The sequence below is a fragment of the Panthera pardus genome, unplaced genomic scaffold (assembly GCF_024362965.1).
Source record: "Panthera pardus isolate Hobbes unplaced genomic scaffold, ASM2436296v1 HiC_scaffold_27, whole genome shotgun sequence".
NCBI lineage: Eukaryota > Metazoa > Chordata > Mammalia > Carnivora > Felidae > Panthera > Panthera pardus.
In genome coordinates this window covers 30,657,354-30,675,836 of record NW_026526843.1, presented here as the reverse complement: position 1 = coordinate 30,675,836, position 18,483 = coordinate 30,657,354, and the positions used below count along the sequence as shown (strand labels likewise).

The following is an 18,483-nucleotide window of genomic DNA, read 5'->3' as shown; positions in this document are numbered from 1 at the left end:
GAGCTATCCACATTGGCAGTATATTCTACTCCGGTTCACCGAGTCCTTTCCGCCTCCCCGGTCGCCGATCTTCTGGTATAGTGAGCCGTGCCACAATCCAGACATCCCCTCCCGATGTTAAATCTGGTTAAATCTGTTCGGATATTCAGAATAAACGGATGGACTCCGATCGCCTGAGCTGTGGGAGCCGAAGAGGAGGATTCTAGGAGTTTCTTTGAGGAGGGACAGACTCCTCCCTTGCCGAGAGGAATTCCTTGACTCCCAATATCTGTTTTTAAACCTTAAAAAAAAAAAAAATTGGAAACACCAGTAATTTAAGAAAAGTCTCTCTCTCTCTGGCAGCCAGGGTACAGCCCCCAGCTCTGTGAGAAGCTGAGCTCATTGTTTGTCACTTTTCGAAGCAGACGCCTCTCCCTCTGTTCATCATTTAAACGTAGGTGGTCCCCAGGGTCTAGTTACCACTGACTCCCGAATTCACATCTCCAGCCCAGACCCCTGCTATTTTCCCAGCCACTTAGTAACCTCACTCCAACCGAACACATCCCACACTGAGCTCACCGTCTCTACTCCCCCTCCCCCCATATCTGCTATTCTTTTTTTATTCCGCAGCTGAGTTCCTAACAGCACAGTCAATTAGGGACCACCGTGTTATTCTGGATGCCTCGCATGTCCATTCGTGGCACTTTTGCCCCCCTGCACACCTCATAAAAGACAAAAAAAAAATCTCTATCATCCTGGAATGTATGTTTTGTGGGGAAGGCCCGTCACCGCTAAGTACATACAAAAAAAAGTCGTGTTAGAAAACTTAAATCAAGGAAAGGGAGTGTATAGACTGTCAGAGTGTGCAGTTCTCTATAGGGAGTTAAGGAAGGTCTCTGTGGAAATGCCAACTGACCGGAGACATGAATGAAATGAGGGAGTAAGGCATGCATCTAACTGACAGAACAGCAAGTGCAAAGGCCCTGAGGTGGGAGTGTACTTGGGGTCTTGGAGAAATAAACAAGGAGGCCAGTGTGGCTGGAACCGAGCGTGGGGGTTGGGGGAGGCAAGAGTGGTGGGGGATGGGGTCAGAGGAGTCGGGGGAGGTAGGGACTCGCGTCCTACAGGGCTTTGTCGGCCGTGGTACAGACCTGTGACTTTTCCAATGCCTTAGATCAGAGTCTCATCATCTCCCTCTAGGATTTCTCCGTCGGTGTTTGAACCTTAGTGTAAGAGCTCTACAAAGGCTTACCGAGTGAAAAAAAATAAAATAAAAAGTTCAAATGAAGTCTGAATAGAAAACTGTAGGATTCTGCGCTTTTTACTTAAAGACCTATGTTCCTAGGAATCCTCTTTTTAACAAAATGACTTCTTCTCCTCTGTTTTGTAGAGGTTGGACTTTTCAGGAATCGAGCCTGATATAAAGCCATTCGAGGAAAAGTGCAATAAACGTTTCCTGGTAAACTGCCACGATTTAACTTTCAATGTCTTGGGTCAAGTTGGAGACCATGCAAGAGGACCAGCCACAAATGTATGTATGACTTGTCCTTCCACCTCCCTTAAAGCAGGGCATCGAGGAAATGCTGTTTTTGTTTTGTCACTAGAACGAATTTATGGGATGCAAATTCCATTGCTATACGCTATGATAGATTTGACACGGAGGCATTTCGTGTCATTTGGCATTTTTCTCTTTGGCCAAAATATGAATATGGTCTCATCTTGAGAGGATTCCTGAACGTCTTGACCTATTCAAAACAGCAGATAGAGTAGGGTGTTGACATTCACAAGGGACATGTCCCCAGAACCTGGAAAATCCTCCTTGTTGCGAATTCTCCCAGAGAATAGGACTTCTTCTGTGACCTGGCTCATCACGGGGTGTCCCCAGGCGGGGATACGGATGCTCTGCAGTCAGCTAGCCTCACTCGTTCTCCTCGAGTGAGTTCATTTTGTTCTTCACAGAAAACTGTAACTGGTAGCTGTCACGGATCATTTGAGTTACTCAGAAATACTTGCAACCGTAAATGTTAAATCACCAAAGAGACGGCGTTTTCTGTTCATCTTTAGTTTTTGGTTCTGGCTTTGTCTTTGAAAAGTATCCACCGTGAGGATCTGTTCCCTTCCAAAGTAGCTGCAATGCACCAGCAGACTTTCTGTGGATAAAGGGTTAATCTTTGTGCCGTTTGGCACAAAATTGCTCTTTGTGACCGGCTTTCAAATGCCATCTGTAGGGAGGAATCGTGGCCTTCCCAAACTGCTGACGGGGCAAAGCTTTTGTCAAGTAATTTGATGTTGATGGATATTAGCACTTATTAAATGTATCATCAAGTAAGCGGTAGCATAACAAAAGGGAAGATTTAGGTCTATTCTACAGCATTGGCGTTATTTTTCAGTAATGTCAGTAAACCTACCGAGAATTACATTTTATTCTTAGAACAATTGACGTGCTTTAAATGTGCCTTCGGAGTTTGACGCATTAGAAAAAACATATGACTTGTAAAATTATTTACGCCTGACAAAAGTGAACATTTGATAGCCTGTTATTTTAGAATACTCTTTCTTATATGCAAATGAGCCCGAAAGCCATCGTAGCTGTGATACTCAGAAAAGAACCGTAATCACCGCGCCTCGAGGAATAAAAACATTGTTTTGTCGTGTGTCTTCCCTCCCGCACCCCACTGAAAGGTCTTCGCTTCAACATGCCCTCGTTTTCATTCCAGGTTGAACCCTTTTTTATCAATCTCGCTTTGTTTGATGTGAGGAACAATTGTAAGATTTCAGCTGACTTCCACATAGACCTGAATCCCCCGTCTGTCCGTGAAATGCTGTGGGGTGCTTCTGCTCAACTGGCCGCCGACGGACACCCGAGAAGCTCTTTACCAGAGTCTTTTATTCATGGAATTGCAGAATCCCAGTTACGCTACATAAAGCAGGTAGAGCGCGATCTTCTAGCGTTCGGAATAAGAAACAGAAAGCCCCTTGGGGGGTTTCATCCGCTCGCACGATGCTTTCGTGGGCGTCTCTTGTAAAGGTGTGTGTCTAGATGTTTTCCCCTGGGGACTGACGTTAGAGGGACAGGATGGAAACCAGCATGCGCCGGTAGTGGGTCAGCGAAGTCACCTTTTCAAGCGGGGCCGTGACGGGAGTCTCAGAGGAAGTATCCTGTGAGCTGGACGACGAAGGTGACACGGACAGGCACAGACACACGGCCACACTCGGGCACGCTTCTGAGCAAGGCAGTAGGTGCCTGAAAGGCCAATTTCTCTGAAGAAAGAAATTGACCCGACGATCATCTCCTGTCCCTAATTCCCATTTCCATTAGGAGTAGTAGCTTGTGTTTGCTTTTGGTTTTTGTCTTGGTGCGCGGTCTTTATTTCAGAGATTTCTTAAGACACCATTAGGTTTTTCCTTAGGTTTTGTTTTGTTTTTTAATTTTTGAGGGAGGGAGAGAGAGACAGAGATTGCAAGCGGGGGAGGGGCAGAGGGAGAGGGGGACACTGACAGCAGTGAGCCCGATGCGGGGCTCAAACTCAAAACATCATAGGCTCATGACCTGAGCTGAAGGTAGACGCTCAACCGACTGAGCCACCCAGACGCCCCTTCCTCAGATTAAAAAAAATTTTTTTTTGAGTTTTATTTAAGTAATCCCTGCACCTAGTGTGAGGCTCGAACCCACAACCCCGAGATCAAGAGTCACGCGCTCTTCTGACTGAGCCGGCTTTGTGCCCCCACATTAGATTTTTCCTTAGGACATGAGCAGAGGTCACCCCCTTGCAGAAACTTAGGAACTGTGTACAGAACTTTACAGAACAGAGGATAACACCGTAGCTGAAGCCTGACTATGGATCCAAGAATGGAGTTCCCAGCAGACTCCATGAAGAAGAGGAAATTAGGCAAGGAAGGGAAGGTGCCCATCTGAATGAAACTTCGGCCACCATCAGGGCAAGTCTTGTGATGGTCACAGACTGGAGGCTCTGTTTCCGGAAGGTTCAAGAACAGCCTAGGGGTTCCATGTGTCTATCTGGCTACACCCCTGGCTGAGGTGCCATTAAGTTCCCTCAAATTCCTGGCCAGCCAACCCCCCTACAGCAAAAGGTCCCCACAGATTCCTCCAGAAATTATTCTTGTCGGTGGCTTGGCGGTGGATGCCCCAGAGCCAGTCTCCCATGTTGTCTGGAATCTGGAAGCTTCATTTGTGAGCTGGCAGTGTTCATGCTGACCCCACATGAATAGGTAGTTTTAATGGAGCATAAAGGGTCTTTATAACGAGGAGTTCTGGTTGCAGAGCAACGGGAGGGAGCTGCTCATGTCACATATGTAATGCTGTGCCCTTCTGTCCTCTCTGGTGCAAAGAAGCCCCTTCACAAGGAGCCTGACGCTTCCCTGCCATTTTGACCTCTGACCAGACTGGCAGCCATGAGAGGTTAGGCAGAGCAGAACTGATAGTCTTCCTTCTCGACTTTTGCAACTCAAAGGAAAATAGAATGTAGCATAGAGTTTAAGTTTCTGCTTTCTTTTTTTCAACGTTTATTTATTATTTTGAGAGAGAGAGAGAGAGAGAAAATGCGAGCGGGGGAAGGGCAGAGAGAGAAGGAGACACAGAATCTGAAGCAGGCTCCAGGCTCCGAGCCATCAGCACAGAGCCTGATGTGGGGCTCGAACCCACGAACTGTGAGATGATGGCCTGAGCCGAAGTCAGACACTCAACCACCCAGGCGCCCCTAAATTTCTTTTTGTTAATATATATTTATTTGGTTTTGAGAGAGAGAAAGACAGAGCATGAGTTGGGGAGGGGCAGACAGAGAGGGAGACACAGAATCCGAAGCAGGCTCCAGGCTCCGAGCTGTCAGCACAGAGCCCGACTCTGGGTTGGAACCCATGAACCGCGAGATCATGACCTGAGCCGAAGTCGGACGCTTAACCGACCGAGCCACCCAGGTGCCCTTCTTTTTTTTAATGTTTATTTATTTTTGAGAGAGAGAGGGAGAGAGAGTCAGGGAAGGGCAGAGAGGGAGAGGGAGGGGGAAAGAATCCTAACCAGGCTCCACACTTTCAGCGCAGGGCCCGATGTGGGGCTCGAGCTCATGAACCATGAGATCATGACAGCTGAAATCAAGAGTCGGAGGCTCAATCGACCGAGCCAGCCAGGCGCCCTCTGGGTCACTCACGTCCTTAAAGGCTCTTATAGTATTCCACTGACGTACCTAACCAGGATATTTGTAATTTGGGGGTATCGTAAATCACACTGCTTTGAACGTCCACGTGCACACGTTAGCTCGCTTGCTGAGTTATCTCCTTAGAATAAATACCAGGCATCCGGGTTTCCTGGGTTCAGGATTATGCTCACTGGTACAGATTGCTGCATGCTGGGGGAAGACTTTACGTGTACAGTGAACTTCCCTCTTTGGGCTTTCCCCATGTTGCCTCTTAGTTTGTTACTCAGATTATACTTATCACATATGTGAACATATGTTCACTACTGCAGCATATGCTTCTGAAAGAGATTGAGCAAGCGACACCTAGATGGCTCAGTCAGTTGAGCATCCGACTTCGGCTCAGGTCATGATCTCAAGGTTCGTGGGTTCGAGCCCTGCATCGGGACGGCTCGCTGCGTCAGTGCAGAGCCCGCTTCGGATCCTCTGTCCCCCTCTCTCTTTGCCCCTCCCCTGCTCGCTCTCTCTCTCTCAAAAATAAACAAACATTTAAAAAAAGACATTGAGGGACACCTGCATGGCTCCGTCGGTTAAGCGTCAGACTTCGGCTCAGGTCGCGATCTCCTAGTTTGTGGGCTCGAGTCCCACGTCGGGCTCTGTGCTGACAGCTCAGAGCCTGAAGCCTGCTTCAGTTTCTGCCTCTCTCTCTGCCCCTCCCCTGCTCACACTGTGTCTCTCTCTCTCTGTCTCTCAAAAAAAAAAAAAATGAACATTATAAAAAAATTTTTTTTAAATAAATTTAAAAAAGATTGAGCAAATACAGTATAAAAGTATTTAAGAGTCTGCTACGGAATTTTGTGTAAAATTTCCTGCACCGTATCAAAGAAGTCCTTTGAAGCCAATGATGTATTTACTGTATTACTTCCCCATTGCTCAGCTTGTATGTTCAAGGCATGGAGTTGTAATTGTGGTCGTGGGCATCATCCCACCTGTAATCTAGGTCAGGAAGAAAAGCAGCAGGTTTTCTTGTTGTTTTTTTTTTTCAATATCTCTGGTATGCCAGAATTTTCCATTGGGGTCTCATGCAATCATCACAGTCTTGTGAAATAGTATCATTACTGCTGTCGGGGAGGTGAGGGAAGGACAGATCGGGAGGTGAAGTAAGCTGGCCACCATAACGTGGTCAAAGAGTGGGGAAGGCAGGATTGGAACCAAGGTCGGGCCGAAAGACCCCAATCGACAATGTGTGGCACAACGTAAGTAAGGGCTGCGGCCTCTAACACAGTGGTAGGAGACGCATTCGGAACGCAAGGAGGGTTCAGGGGTCAGGAGTTAACGGAGAGGGGGCTGCGGGGAAGATGTGGGGCTTGACAGAAACCTCAGGGATACATGAGAGGTGAGAAGGGGACAGCGATGGGCAGTGGCCCTAAATGGCTTTATCGTCTTGCACCCTTTTCAGGTCAGCTGACGATGATACCAGGAGGTGGTCATTTACTCCAATTAGTTGAAAATTCTATTTTGGAGAAGTTCCCCCCCCCCCCCCAACTTCTTCCCATTTACGACTAGGAAGCCGTGCTGTGTCAGAGAGAGACTGGATGTTAGCAGATCGGAGCCCAAATCCCAGCTTGTCGGTTCTTGAGCAGTAACAACAAGTCAAGCACTTCTTGGTGCCACTGTGTTTCTCTCGCTCCTTTACGGAGTCCCTTATTTTCACAACACCCCAGCAAAGTAGGTGGGTACTGTGACCATACCCATTTTACAGATGAGCACACCGAGGCACAGAGCCCTCCAGGAGTAGCTTGCCCAAAGTCCCAGAACTTAGAAGATGAAGGACGGGACCCGAAACTGGCTCTGGCCAGTTTCAAAGGCCAGGTTTTTACCCCTGTACTGTACTGCTTCCGTGTCACCCTAGAAAGAGGGAAACTACCCAGTTCCCCAGGCATTTCCAGAAAGGACTGTCGGGCAGCTGCGTCCCTCCCAGCAGGGCTATTCAGATGGCAGCGTTATCTATAGGAAGAGGCAGCTCCCAGGGTTTGGTGGACGGTGGGTGTTTGGGGGCCATTCTAGGCCCTCCATTGCCATCTGTTCATTGGAGTCTTTCTCTCCAGTGGCTTCCCTGAGGACCAACAGGGTGACCACAGGAGAAGGAAGGAGTTGGATCCATCGAATAGTTCTGCCTCCCTGACATCAAACAGTCACTATGACCAGTCCCTTTATTCTCAGTTGCCTGGCACTTTCTTCCCAGATGCCCTGACAGAGCTCGGCCCCCCGTGTCTCCCAAGGTCAGACCTGATTTACTTTGGGTTGGGGCTGTGGGGGAGATGCTGACTCGTGGGGGCCTGCCTCCCTGTGGCTGTGTGGGCTCCCCCCCTGGCGGGGGGAGCAGTTGTTGGGCTGGTGAAAGGGTACAGACTCCCCCCTCCCCCAAAGCCTTGCCGTGCTATGGGGTATGTAAGTGCCGGGCACTGGGATGGGGGGACTTGACCCATTCTTTAGAGGGAGAGGGGCACCGAAGTGGGTTAGAATTACCCTGGGGCCGGGGACAGGCACACCCATGCCTCCTTGGTGGGAAAGGATGGCTGGGCCAGAGGCCTTGTCTACAAGGGCCAGACTTGCAGCCCATGTGGCATTCCCGGGCACTCTCTGGCTACCCTTCTGTGCTCTGGGGACAGGGAGAGGGCACCTCGCTCTCTGAAAGCACCTTGCTCTTCGCCACTGTCCGAGTTTTCCAAATTCTAATACTCCTTGCTGGCATCCGTGTGGGAAGATGCTCAGCGTCCTGGGAAAGGAGAATAGCAGGTGCTCAGTGAACGTTAGCTGTCACGATAACCAGTATTGCTGTTCTCCTCCAGCCTCATTGTGTGAGATGTTGGATGCGTGCGCTCCAGGGCTGAGGCAGCATAGCCTGGGCTATATGTATAGTCTGGAAGCCGTGGTTGCCAGGCTCCTTTGCCCCGCTCACCGCATGCGCTTGGATAAGCCTCGTTTTTTTCCCTCTGTAAAATGGGTATATCGTAGTGCCTGCATTCAAGGGTTTTTCTGAAGACTAAGGGATATCATGCACAAAAACCATCCGGGACAGCTAGGGGACAACCGGGAAGGGTGACACTGCACTCATGTGCTGTTGAGCATACGTTCTGCAAGGTCAGCAGGGGCTAGCTGCCAGGCGCCTCTCCACGCCCGAGCAGCATGTTCCTGGGAGTACCAGAGATCCAGGGGCGCCTGGGTGGCTCAGTGGGTTAAGTGTCTGACTCTGGTTTCGGCTCAGGTCGTGATCTCAACGGTTCGTGTGTTCAAGCCCAGCTTCGGTCTCTGTGCTGACCGTGCGGAGCCTGCTTGGGATTCTGTCTCTCCCTCTCTCTCTCTCTCTCTGCCCCTCCCCTGCTCGTGCTCTCCCTTTCAAAATAAATTAAATTAAAATTAAAAAAAAAAAAAAAAAAAAAGAAACCAAGTTCTGTGACCTTGCAGTGCTTTGGGCCACTTTAGTAGTGACTGGGTACCTAACGTGTAGTACGTGGAAACCATACAGGAAATCTTTGGAATAGCTATTGCCACCCTCCTCCCCATTTCGCAGATGAGAAACCCGAGGCATAGACACAGGACGTGACTTGCCTAAACCTATAAATGGTGGAGCCAGAATTTCAACCCAGGAAACTTGACTCCCGAGCAGTTTTTAACCACTTCCTTCCCTGCTCGAGGCTTGGGAATTCAAAGGTGAATCTGCCGTTCTTAGGGTCCTTACAAGTCGTTGGATCTGTGGGGGAATTACTGGGGGTCGTACACTGAGTTTTCTCCTCTTTCCTGTATGCTGTAGAGTGTTCTCTCCAGAGCAGATGAGATAATGTGTCTGAAATGTTTTGAAAACTGGAACGCATGATCTTAACACAGTTGGTAATATACCAAGTAGCAAAATAAAACTTGGTAGAGTCCCAATGATGGCTTTTTCCATTTGAATTCATTTGCGCGGCGCTCCTTGGAACAACAGACATAACCAACTAACAGGCTGTTTGGAAGATAATGTATTTGGAAGGAGCCGAGCTGGACAGCGGATGACGTGGTCGTTTCACATGTATTCATAGGAAACGTAAGGGGCGCCTGGGTGGCTCAGTTGGTTGAGCCTCTGACTTCGGCTCAGGTCATGATCTCACGGTCCGTGGGTTCGAGCCCCACGTCGGGCTCTATGCTGATGGCTCGGAGCCTGGAGCCTGCTTCAGATTGTGTCTCCCTCTCTCTCTGCGCCTCCCCTGCTCATGCTTTCTCTCTCTTTCTCTTTCTCTCTGTCTCTCAAAAATAAACATTAAAAAAAATTAAAAAGACAAAAGAAAACGTACGTAACTTGGCGTCTTCATTCGTGTCCTCAAATGGAGCGTGCAGGAAAAAACGACATTTTGGATCCTCTGTCCCCACATTGAAAGCTGGAGCTCTTTCACTGCAGTGAAGTATTTTATTTTCTTCCTCTCAGCTGCAATTAGTATTAATTGTGAGTGAATTGCTCTGGAGTTACGCACAGCTACTTTTGAAAAGGCATATCCAGTTCCACTTGAGAAGTTCACGCTATTTTAGCACATGCCCACGAAGCCGAACAATACGCGCTGTCTTAATTAGGCCGAAGAATGTACCTTGCAGACACAGCCAAACACAAGAGGCTAAGCCGCGATGGTGACAGCTGCCCCTCAGGGACTACTATATGTGAAGTTGGTGACAAAATAGAAAACCTGAGGGTGCCTGGGTGGTGCGGTCTGTTAAGCATCCAACTCTTTTAAAAATTTTTTTCATGTTTATTTATTTTGGAGAGAGAGAGAGAGAGAGAGAGAGCAAGCGGGGGAGGGGCAGAGAGAGAGGGAGACACAGAATCCGAAGCAGCCTCCAGGCTCGGAGCCATCAGCACAGAGACTGATATGGGGCTCGAACTCACGAACCGCGAGATCATGACCTGAGCCGAAGTCGGACGCTTAACCGACTGAACCAGGTCCCCAAGCGTCTGACTCTTGATCTCGGCTCAGGTCACAATCTAACGGTTCGTGAGTCTGAGCCCCACATCGGGCTCTGTGCTGACAGCGCGGAGCCAGTTTGGAATTTTCTCTCCCTGTCTCTCCCTCTCCCCCACTTGTGCGCTCTCTCTCTCTCTCTCTCTCTCTCTCTCTCTCAAAATAAATAAACATTAAAAAAATTTTAAAAATAGAAAATCTGTTTTGAAAGAAGTATTAGGAGTTTTAGAAACTGTATGAAAGGAAACGCTGTCTATTTTCAGGGTCCTGGACACGACCCTGTGTTGGATGTCAACATGCTATGCTAAACACACTACTAGGAACCATTAGCCACACAACTATATGTATGAAGTTACATAAAAACATCTAATGGAAGCCATTTTTTTTTTTTCCAGGGAATTTTCTCAGTGACGAATCCACATCCTGAAATTTTTCTAGTTGCGAGAATTGAAAAGGTGCTCCAGGGAAACATTACACACTGTGCAGAACCCTACATCAAAAATTCAGACCCAGCAAAGGTATTTATAAAGATCGTTTGCGAGCATTTCAGCCTGATGTAAAAATTGCGTTTTACGGGTGTTTTTAACGGTATTGTTAATGAACCCTCGAGAAAACCTCATTCTCTCAGTACACGGTATATTCTGGAAATACTGTATGCTATGTGAGTATGCATGCTAAGCTTGAACGTGACTTTTTTCCGTTTTGTGTTCTGTTTACTTGACAGTCTGATTTCTGGTTGCTTATCAAAGTAAGAGCTAAAGGCTTTTAGGCGACATCTGTTCATTGACGCCGTATCCTTGGCGATAGCTGTTCTTTATTTCCAGCCCTCACATACAGCCCTAGAATGTCAGAGCTGGGAAGTCCGGCCCCGCAGTTCCCAAATGCCGGTCTGCACTGAAATTTCCTCCTGTCTGTGATACGAAAAGAAAGACAGGAGAAGGAGTTCAACGCGGGAAGCTGAATGTATTCAGTTCGAGGGGCTGCCCTTTATTCTGAGATTTTTGTTCTTCCCACGTTTGAAACATCACACCGATGAGTCTTTTCGTGAAATGTTGGCGTTTTAAATGGTAGCGATGGTTTTTACTGCTGGGTGTCTTCGGATGGCATGTAATCATCCAAATTTCTGGATCACGAAATCCGCGCTTTGGCAATCGGCGACGTGGTCCTTTCCCCTCCTTTTATAAATGAGAAAACGGAGGCCCAGAGAGGGGAAGCGTTCATGGCACAGCTCATTAGCTGTGCTAATTTGTGTGTTTGGGGGGTGGGGGGGAGTCTCCAGGACGTAGATAAAGGCCTGCTAGCATTTCACATCCCAAGGGATAAGCATCCAGCCAGCATTTCACAGCCTGTTGAGACTCTATGGGCCGTTAATCTTTTGTCATCTAGTGCCTGCGCAAACAGCAGCTCCTTGCCTAACTAAACTAACTGCATTGACTCTTGGTCACTCGGCTTTTATCTTGGGAGTAGAAAGGTCAACTGTATTGAGAACAAACTTCTCCCAAGAATAATGAATGTCTGCCTGCTCATGTGTGAAAGGAAACGCACATTAGACCTGCTCAGAATTTCCCCACTACGGGTCTTTGGTACAAAACGTGCCCTACGTCTATTTCCATCCAATGAGAAAACACAAACCTTTTAAGAAAACGTTGGTCCTGGAAGGTGGGTAGCATTGTGACGCGTGTTGTGTCTTATTTGTAGCACCTTCCTTATCTCTTGGGCTGGACTTTGATGTTTTCCACCAGTAAGCGGGGGCGGGGGGGGGATGATTTTTCGCGGGGAGTCTCTGGTAGTTTCAACAAATATGAGCGTTTCTTCTTATTTCTGACCTTAGACGGCCCAGAAGGTGCACAGGACAGCAAAGCAAGTATGTAGCCGCCTCGGACAGTACAGAATGCCCTTTGCTTGGGCTGCCAGGTTTGTGCACATATAATCCTGACCTTTCTGTTCACCCTCCTGTGTAAAGTTCAGGGTTGTGGTCCTTGCCGGTGGCATTTAGCAGTTGGTCTCTGCCAACCCGGTTCTGTCTCGGGACGCTCATGGTGTGTCCTTCATCCGTCCGGGGCTGCGATGACAGATCATTGGAGACCGACAGTAGGCTTCAGCAACAAAACATTTCTCTCTCACGGTGCTGGAGGCTGGGAGTCTGAGATGAAGGTGCCAGCACAGCCAGGTTCTGGTGAGCAAAGCACCTTACAGGTTACGGACAGCCGACTTCTCCTTTGTCTTGCCGTAGCGGAAAGGAAGCGAGCTTGCTTTCTGGCCTTTTCTAAGGGTGCTAATCCCATTCACGAGGGCTCTGCCCTCGGACCTCATCACCTGCCCCCGGCCCCTCCTCCTAATACCCATCACCTTGGGCTTTCGGTTTCCACCATGGGAACTTGGGCGGGAGGGCGCAAACGTGAAATCCGTAACAGGATATACAAGTTCTTTCTCTTAAAATTCGCCGTGCATTCAAGACCCTCTCATTTCTTCATACGTCCGTGCCTCAGGGAAATCTTCTTTGGCTGGGGTTCCTGAGCTGACGGACCCCACTTAATTTTATTGCATTTCAAAGCAGAACTTATTTGCTAAAGTAAGGGAATTGTTTGCCCCAGAAAACCAGCAATTGTAGGGAATTTTGTTCGGCGTGCCCACTATTTCACAGTTGGCTAGGTTTAGGCTTCGAAAAGCTATCCTGGGATGTTTCTGGAAAACGTACTAAAAATCAGAAGGCAAGAGAGTGCGGTTAAGTGCAAGTGTGTCATTAATGAATCGACTTGCTTTTCTGGCCCTTCACGGGTAGTGTATCTGAAAGCACGTTATCTATACCTTCTGTCGTATGGTAGGTCACATTAGTTTTCCCCCCACATCTTCCAAGTCTACGTACAGTGACGACTTCACATGTGTTTGTTGCTTATCCCCCCTTTGAGATACAAGTTCACTGGCTTGTTTGAGGTACAGCCTGTACAGCTCCCTGGAACTTCTGGGGGAAGGGAAGGGCACCGTGTTCTGAATAATTCAATCAATTATGTTCAGTGGGTGTTGGGAAGTAGCAGAAGGGTAGGAGATTCTAAGTTAATTAACCCTTCTGTCGCTATTTATAATCGCTTCATTTTGGGGAAGGTTTCAAAATGTTTTGCGTGTCGGTAGACGAAAAGGCACGTGGTCCTTGCTTCGCACACTGGTGAAGAAAAAATGACAGCCGAGGTTAGGTGAATGGCGAAGAGGAGCAGAGGTTGTGGGTCTCTTTAGGCATTATAGAAGGGGAAGCATGGCTTGTAAATCTGCACGTCCTTAGTGGTGCTGCAGCCTGAGAAGTCACTTGCTGCCGTGGTTAGTATTTATAGTTAGGTGTTAACCCTGCACAAGACAGTGGTCTAAGTGCTTAACGTGCACCTTCCTAAGAGGGGGGTACTATTATTCCTACCCTGGAGATGAGGAAATTCAGGCATAGAACTAAAAAAACAAACAAACCAAAAAAACAAAAAAACCCTTGGGGCACCTGGATGGCTCATTCGGTTAAACGTCCGACTTTGGCTCAGGTCGTGATCTCGCGGTCTGTGAGTTCAAGCCCCGCGTCGGGCTCTGTGCTGACGGCTCAGAGCCTGGAACCTGCTTCGGATTCTGTGTCTCCCTCTCTCTCTGCTCCTTCCCCTGTTCACACTGTGTGTCTCTCTCTCTCTCAAAAATAAATAAAGATTTAAAAAAAAATTACTGAAAAATCCTTGTCCAGCTTCCCACAGCATGTAGCAGAGTAGGACTCAGCACCCACGGCCCATGACCTCCGCCCACTCCGGCCCCCTGCGCGGGCTGTAGTAGCCGTTTGATGCCGTTTTGTCAGGAGGAAAATTAATTCAAAAGTCTTGAAAGTTGGGAGCTCTGATCCCCAGTTCTGATGAGGAATGACCCTCTTTTTTCCTTCTGGAATTGTTTTGCTTGTCAACAGCAGCAAAAACTCACTCTAAAGGCTTGCCTGGGATATTTTAACAATCTACGATAAAGCCCTGTTTACTGAAAATAAAGGAGGTATGCTTAGAAGTAGGAACAGTAGTTAATGCCTAGAACCGAATCTTCAGAGGCTCTGCCAAGGGGAATTATGTTTCTGGTTAGGGCTGCTTCAGTCGGGCTGGGTGCTTGTACATTACTTTTCATTTTAGTAGTAAGTCACTGCTTACAAACGGGAGAAGGGGAAGAGGCAGGGAATAATCCAAATCCATATCGGAAACTCTACAGACCTTTTGTAAACTTTGTAAATAGATCTTAAAGATCTAGTTTTTTTTTTTTTTAAATGTTTATTTTAGGAGTGAGGGCATGAGCCTGGGGGGGGGGCGGGGAGTGGGGAGCAGAGAGTGAAGGAGAGCGAGGGAGACAGGGCATCGCAAGCAGACTCCAGGCTGAGCTGTCAGCACAGAGCCCTATGAGGGGCTTGAACTCACGAACCGGGAGATCATGACCTGAACTGAAATCAAGAGTCAGATGCCTAACAGAGGTGCCCCAAAGATCGAATTTAACGGTCATCAACTTTGAGATACTCTTTACCTTTGATTCCAAGGCACACATTTTATATATCCGACTTGATGAATTTTCACACGTGTTTACAGTCCTGTAACTACCGCTCCAACCAAGGTCTAGAACGTGTCCATCATTTCAGAAAGTTTCCTCACACCCCTGTCCGGTCTGCCATCCCACTCCCACCAGTCAGCCATCGACCGATGGTTATCACTACCGAGGGCTTTTTTTCTACTCGAGACCTTCATGCAAACGGGGTCGTGCAGAATGTACTCTTGCGTTTGGTTTCTTGTGCTCAGTCTGTTTTTGAGCGGTGTTCCCTTGTATGAATACCCCACCGTTTAGCCATTCGCTTGTGGATGACTCTCTGGGCCGTTTCCTTTTGGGGCTATAACAAATACGTCTGCTCTGAACATTCATGCACCATGCGGAAATATGCCCAGAGTAGCGGCATGGCAGGATCAGAGGGCAGGTGTGTGCTCAACTTCATGAGAAATGGCCAAGCGAGTTTCCGAAGTAGTTTTACCATTTTGTACACATACCAGCATTAAGTGTGTCTTCATTTCTCAGTACTTCAGAATTAAAAAAAAAAAAATTCTTTTGCTGTTTTAGACCCATTTTCAAAGATACTCAAGGTTCTCTGGATCTGGATGGGAGGTTTTCTCCTTTGTATAAACAAGACAGTAGCAAGCTTTCAAATGAAGACATTCTCAAGTTACTCTCAGAATACAAGAAGTAAGTGTGTTATTGTAGTAAATCAATACAATAGATGGATTATAGTTTCTTAAAGTGGTAAATGTGAGTCATATATGGGAGAAGCTGAATGCTTTGGAGCATTTTTGCATTTGGAAGCATTTGGAAGTTTGCATATAGGGCAACCGGTGCATTCCGTAATCATGGATTTTAAGTATAAAATATTCTTATTTTACCCCTAGGCCAGAGAAGACCAAATTGCAGATTATTCCTGGGCAGCTAAACGTCACAGTAGAATGTGTTCCTGTGGATTTATCAAGTAAGAATTCACATGTTACAAATAAACCTTAAAGGGCTATGTTTGAATCTCAGGGTTTTTGTCTTTTCAATATATTTCTTAAGGTTTACGTGGCGTATTAAGTTCCTAGGGCTGCTGTAAGAAAAAACTACAAACTGGGTGGCTTCAGACGACAGATTTATTCTCTCCAGGTTCTGGAGGCTAGATGTCAAAGTCAAGGCATCAGCAGGGCTGTGTTCCCCCTGAATGCTCTAAGGAAGAATCACGAGTCATGGGATGTAGGGCCTGCCCTAATTCAGTATGCCCTCATCTCAACTAATGACATCTGCAGAGACCCTATTTCTAAATAAAGTCACATTCTGAGGTTCTTGGTGGCCATGAATTTTGGAAGGGACACTAGTCCGTCCAGTACACATAGTGGACAGTTAACAGATTCGGAAGAGGATGAAGTTGATTTTGTCAGATGCAGTTTCATATATAATATATAATGTTGTGAGTATTCCCTAGTCAGTTTCTGTCCTGTGCCTTGGATAAGTCTCCCCAATGAAGGGATCCAAAAGGAGGAGAGTTTCTTTTCCTCTCTAATGCCAGGAATTTCAGATCTCGGGAGAAAAATGGACAGAAGACAGAAAAGGCACTTGGTAAGAAATAAAATGGAGTGGCTAATAAGAACTGGAAAAATGTTCAAATCTTAGTACTAATGCCCCGAATGCAAATGAAAATCGCAAGATGCTTTTGCTCCTCTGTCAAATTTACGAGAATATTTAACGTGAGACTATCTAATGCTGGCTAGGTTTTAGCCAGGCACCCTCACCTACCGTGAGGAGGACTACAGTGGGCAGGAATACAGGAGTACAGGAGGCAATCGACATTCACCGATGTCCGTAACTAAGGCATTTTGATTCTGAGCTGCTATCTATCCATTCATTCACTGAATCAGCATTTATTGAATAAACACTTATTGCATAGCTACAAGATGCCTTGCAATTATGGGGATTAAAGTCTAGAAGGAGTGACTGACACTAAGTAAGAAAACAAACGAGCGACTCGAATCTGTGATTGGGGCGGACTGCGTTAAGAAGAGGGGCCGACAGGGGCCTTCCTTCGGCTCTGGAACTGAAAACATAAACCACTGTACTCTTAGGTGTTCTTTTCCATGTTGTTTATATTGGAGGGAAATTGGAAACAACCTAAGAGTCCAGCACTGTCAGTGTGATGAAGGCAGTTACGGTCCACCTATACCGGGAGACTTTATGTAGCCCAGAGAAATGATGTTTATAAAGAACTCACTGGACAAAACGGTACATCAAATGCTAAAAATATCCCAGGGTAGGGGCGCCTGGGTGGCTCAGTCGGTTGAGCGACCGACTCCAGCTCAGGTCACAATCTCACAGTTTGTGGGTTCGAGCCCCACGTCGGGCTCTGTGCTGACAGCTCAGAGCCTGGAGCCTGCTTTGGATTCTGTGTCTCCCTCTCTCTCTGCCCCTCCCCCACTCATGCTCTGTCTCTTTCTCTCTGTCTCAGATATAAATAAACATTAAAAAAATAAAAAAAAAATATCCCAGGGTAAAGTTCTGTATATACAGTAGGATTTTTTGTATTATTATACAGAACATGCATGGAAAGGAGACTAGAAGAAAATACGCCAAAATACTAACAGTAGTTATCTTGGGACAGTAGAGTGGTCACTTGTTTCTGTGTGCCTTTCTTCTGTATCTCCAGAGAGTCTGTTGTAAGTATCACAGTAATTGGAGGAAACCATACCCTCATCATCTATGACTCTTCCTGGGTCTCCCTGCTCTGTCAATACCTCTGTGCAGCAAGGAGAAACCATCTTAGGGCTCCGTCAGTATATGAATCCCCTCTATTCCGATGGCTACTTCAATTTTTGTTTAAACGTTTATTTATTTTTGAGAGAGAGAGAGAAAGAGAGAGAGAGCATGAGCAGGGAAGGGGCAGAGAGAGAGGGAGACACAGAATCCGAAGCAGGCTCCGGGCTCCGAGCTGTCAGCACAGAGCCCGACGTGGGGCTCGAACTCACGAACCGCGAGATCATGACCTGAGCCACAGCTGGATGCCTAACGTATTGAGCCACCCGGGTGCCCCGTGATGGCTACTTCAGTAACCCAGGCTGCCGCCCTTTTCTGAGCCTTTGTGTATTTCACCTTCGGGAGTGTTGAATTTATCACTGGTAGCACATCCCAAGGTCTGTTGTTTCCAAAGGCCTCCGTTATTTCCTGGGTGAAAATTGCACCTGCACCAAGTTTTTCAGAGTGACTATCCATGAGCTAATTGGAGACCTACATTTACTGTTAGTTCCCCGATACCAATAAAAATTTGCAGTGAAAGCTAAATTGCAGCCATAGGAGGAAAAATGTAATGGATTTCTCTGCAGAGTTAAATTTGTCAAAATTATGATGTGTTATATTTGGCAAATCATTCCACATTGAGAAGGAACTAGCAATCCGTGTCTGGTTTGGATGGTTCCACTCAAATCAGGCCCAGGCTACGCCATCTCGTCCTTCTGGGTTCTTAAAGTGGTTGTAGGACTTTTCGTCAGCCGCTCAGAAATCTGTTAAATCACTCTTTGGGAACACAGTCCACGTATATTTTTATCAATGCAGTAATGTGTCCGTCTTCTCAGTTGTTTTCTCTTTGCCTGTTTTCTTTTTTTTTTTTTTTCCGATATAGATTGCATTACTTCCTCGTATGTGCCCCTGAAGCCTTTCGAAAAGAATTGTCAAAATATTACCGTGGAGGTCGAAGAGTTTGTTCCAGAAATGACAAAATATTGTTATCCGTTTACTGTTTATAAAAACCATTTGTATGTCTATCCCTTGCAATTAAAATATGACAGCCAGAAGACATTTGCCAAGGTAACGCAGCG

General features: G+C 47.0%; 1 protein-coding gene across 5 annotated transcripts in view; it reads left to right on the top strand.

Moving 5' to 3' along the window:
• Positions 1-18,483, top strand: part of DOCK11 (dedicator of cytokinesis 11) — a 197,767-nt gene that overhangs the window by 73,275 nt on the left and 106,009 nt on the right. For all 5 annotated transcript variants that reach the window (XM_053892126.1, XM_053892123.1, XM_053892122.1 and 2 more), the window contains exons 11-17: positions 1,370-1,510; positions 2,697-2,909; positions 10,513-10,635; positions 11,949-12,031; positions 15,218-15,340; positions 15,541-15,617; positions 18,288-18,472. In XM_053892126.1, coding sequence (XP_053748101.1) covers positions 1,370-1,510; positions 2,697-2,909; positions 10,513-10,635; positions 11,949-12,031; positions 15,218-15,340; positions 15,541-15,617; positions 18,288-18,472 — 945 coding nt within the window. The remainder of the gene's footprint in view (positions 1-1,369; positions 1,511-2,696; positions 2,910-10,512; positions 10,636-11,948; positions 12,032-15,217; positions 15,341-15,540; positions 15,618-18,287; positions 18,473-18,483) is intronic.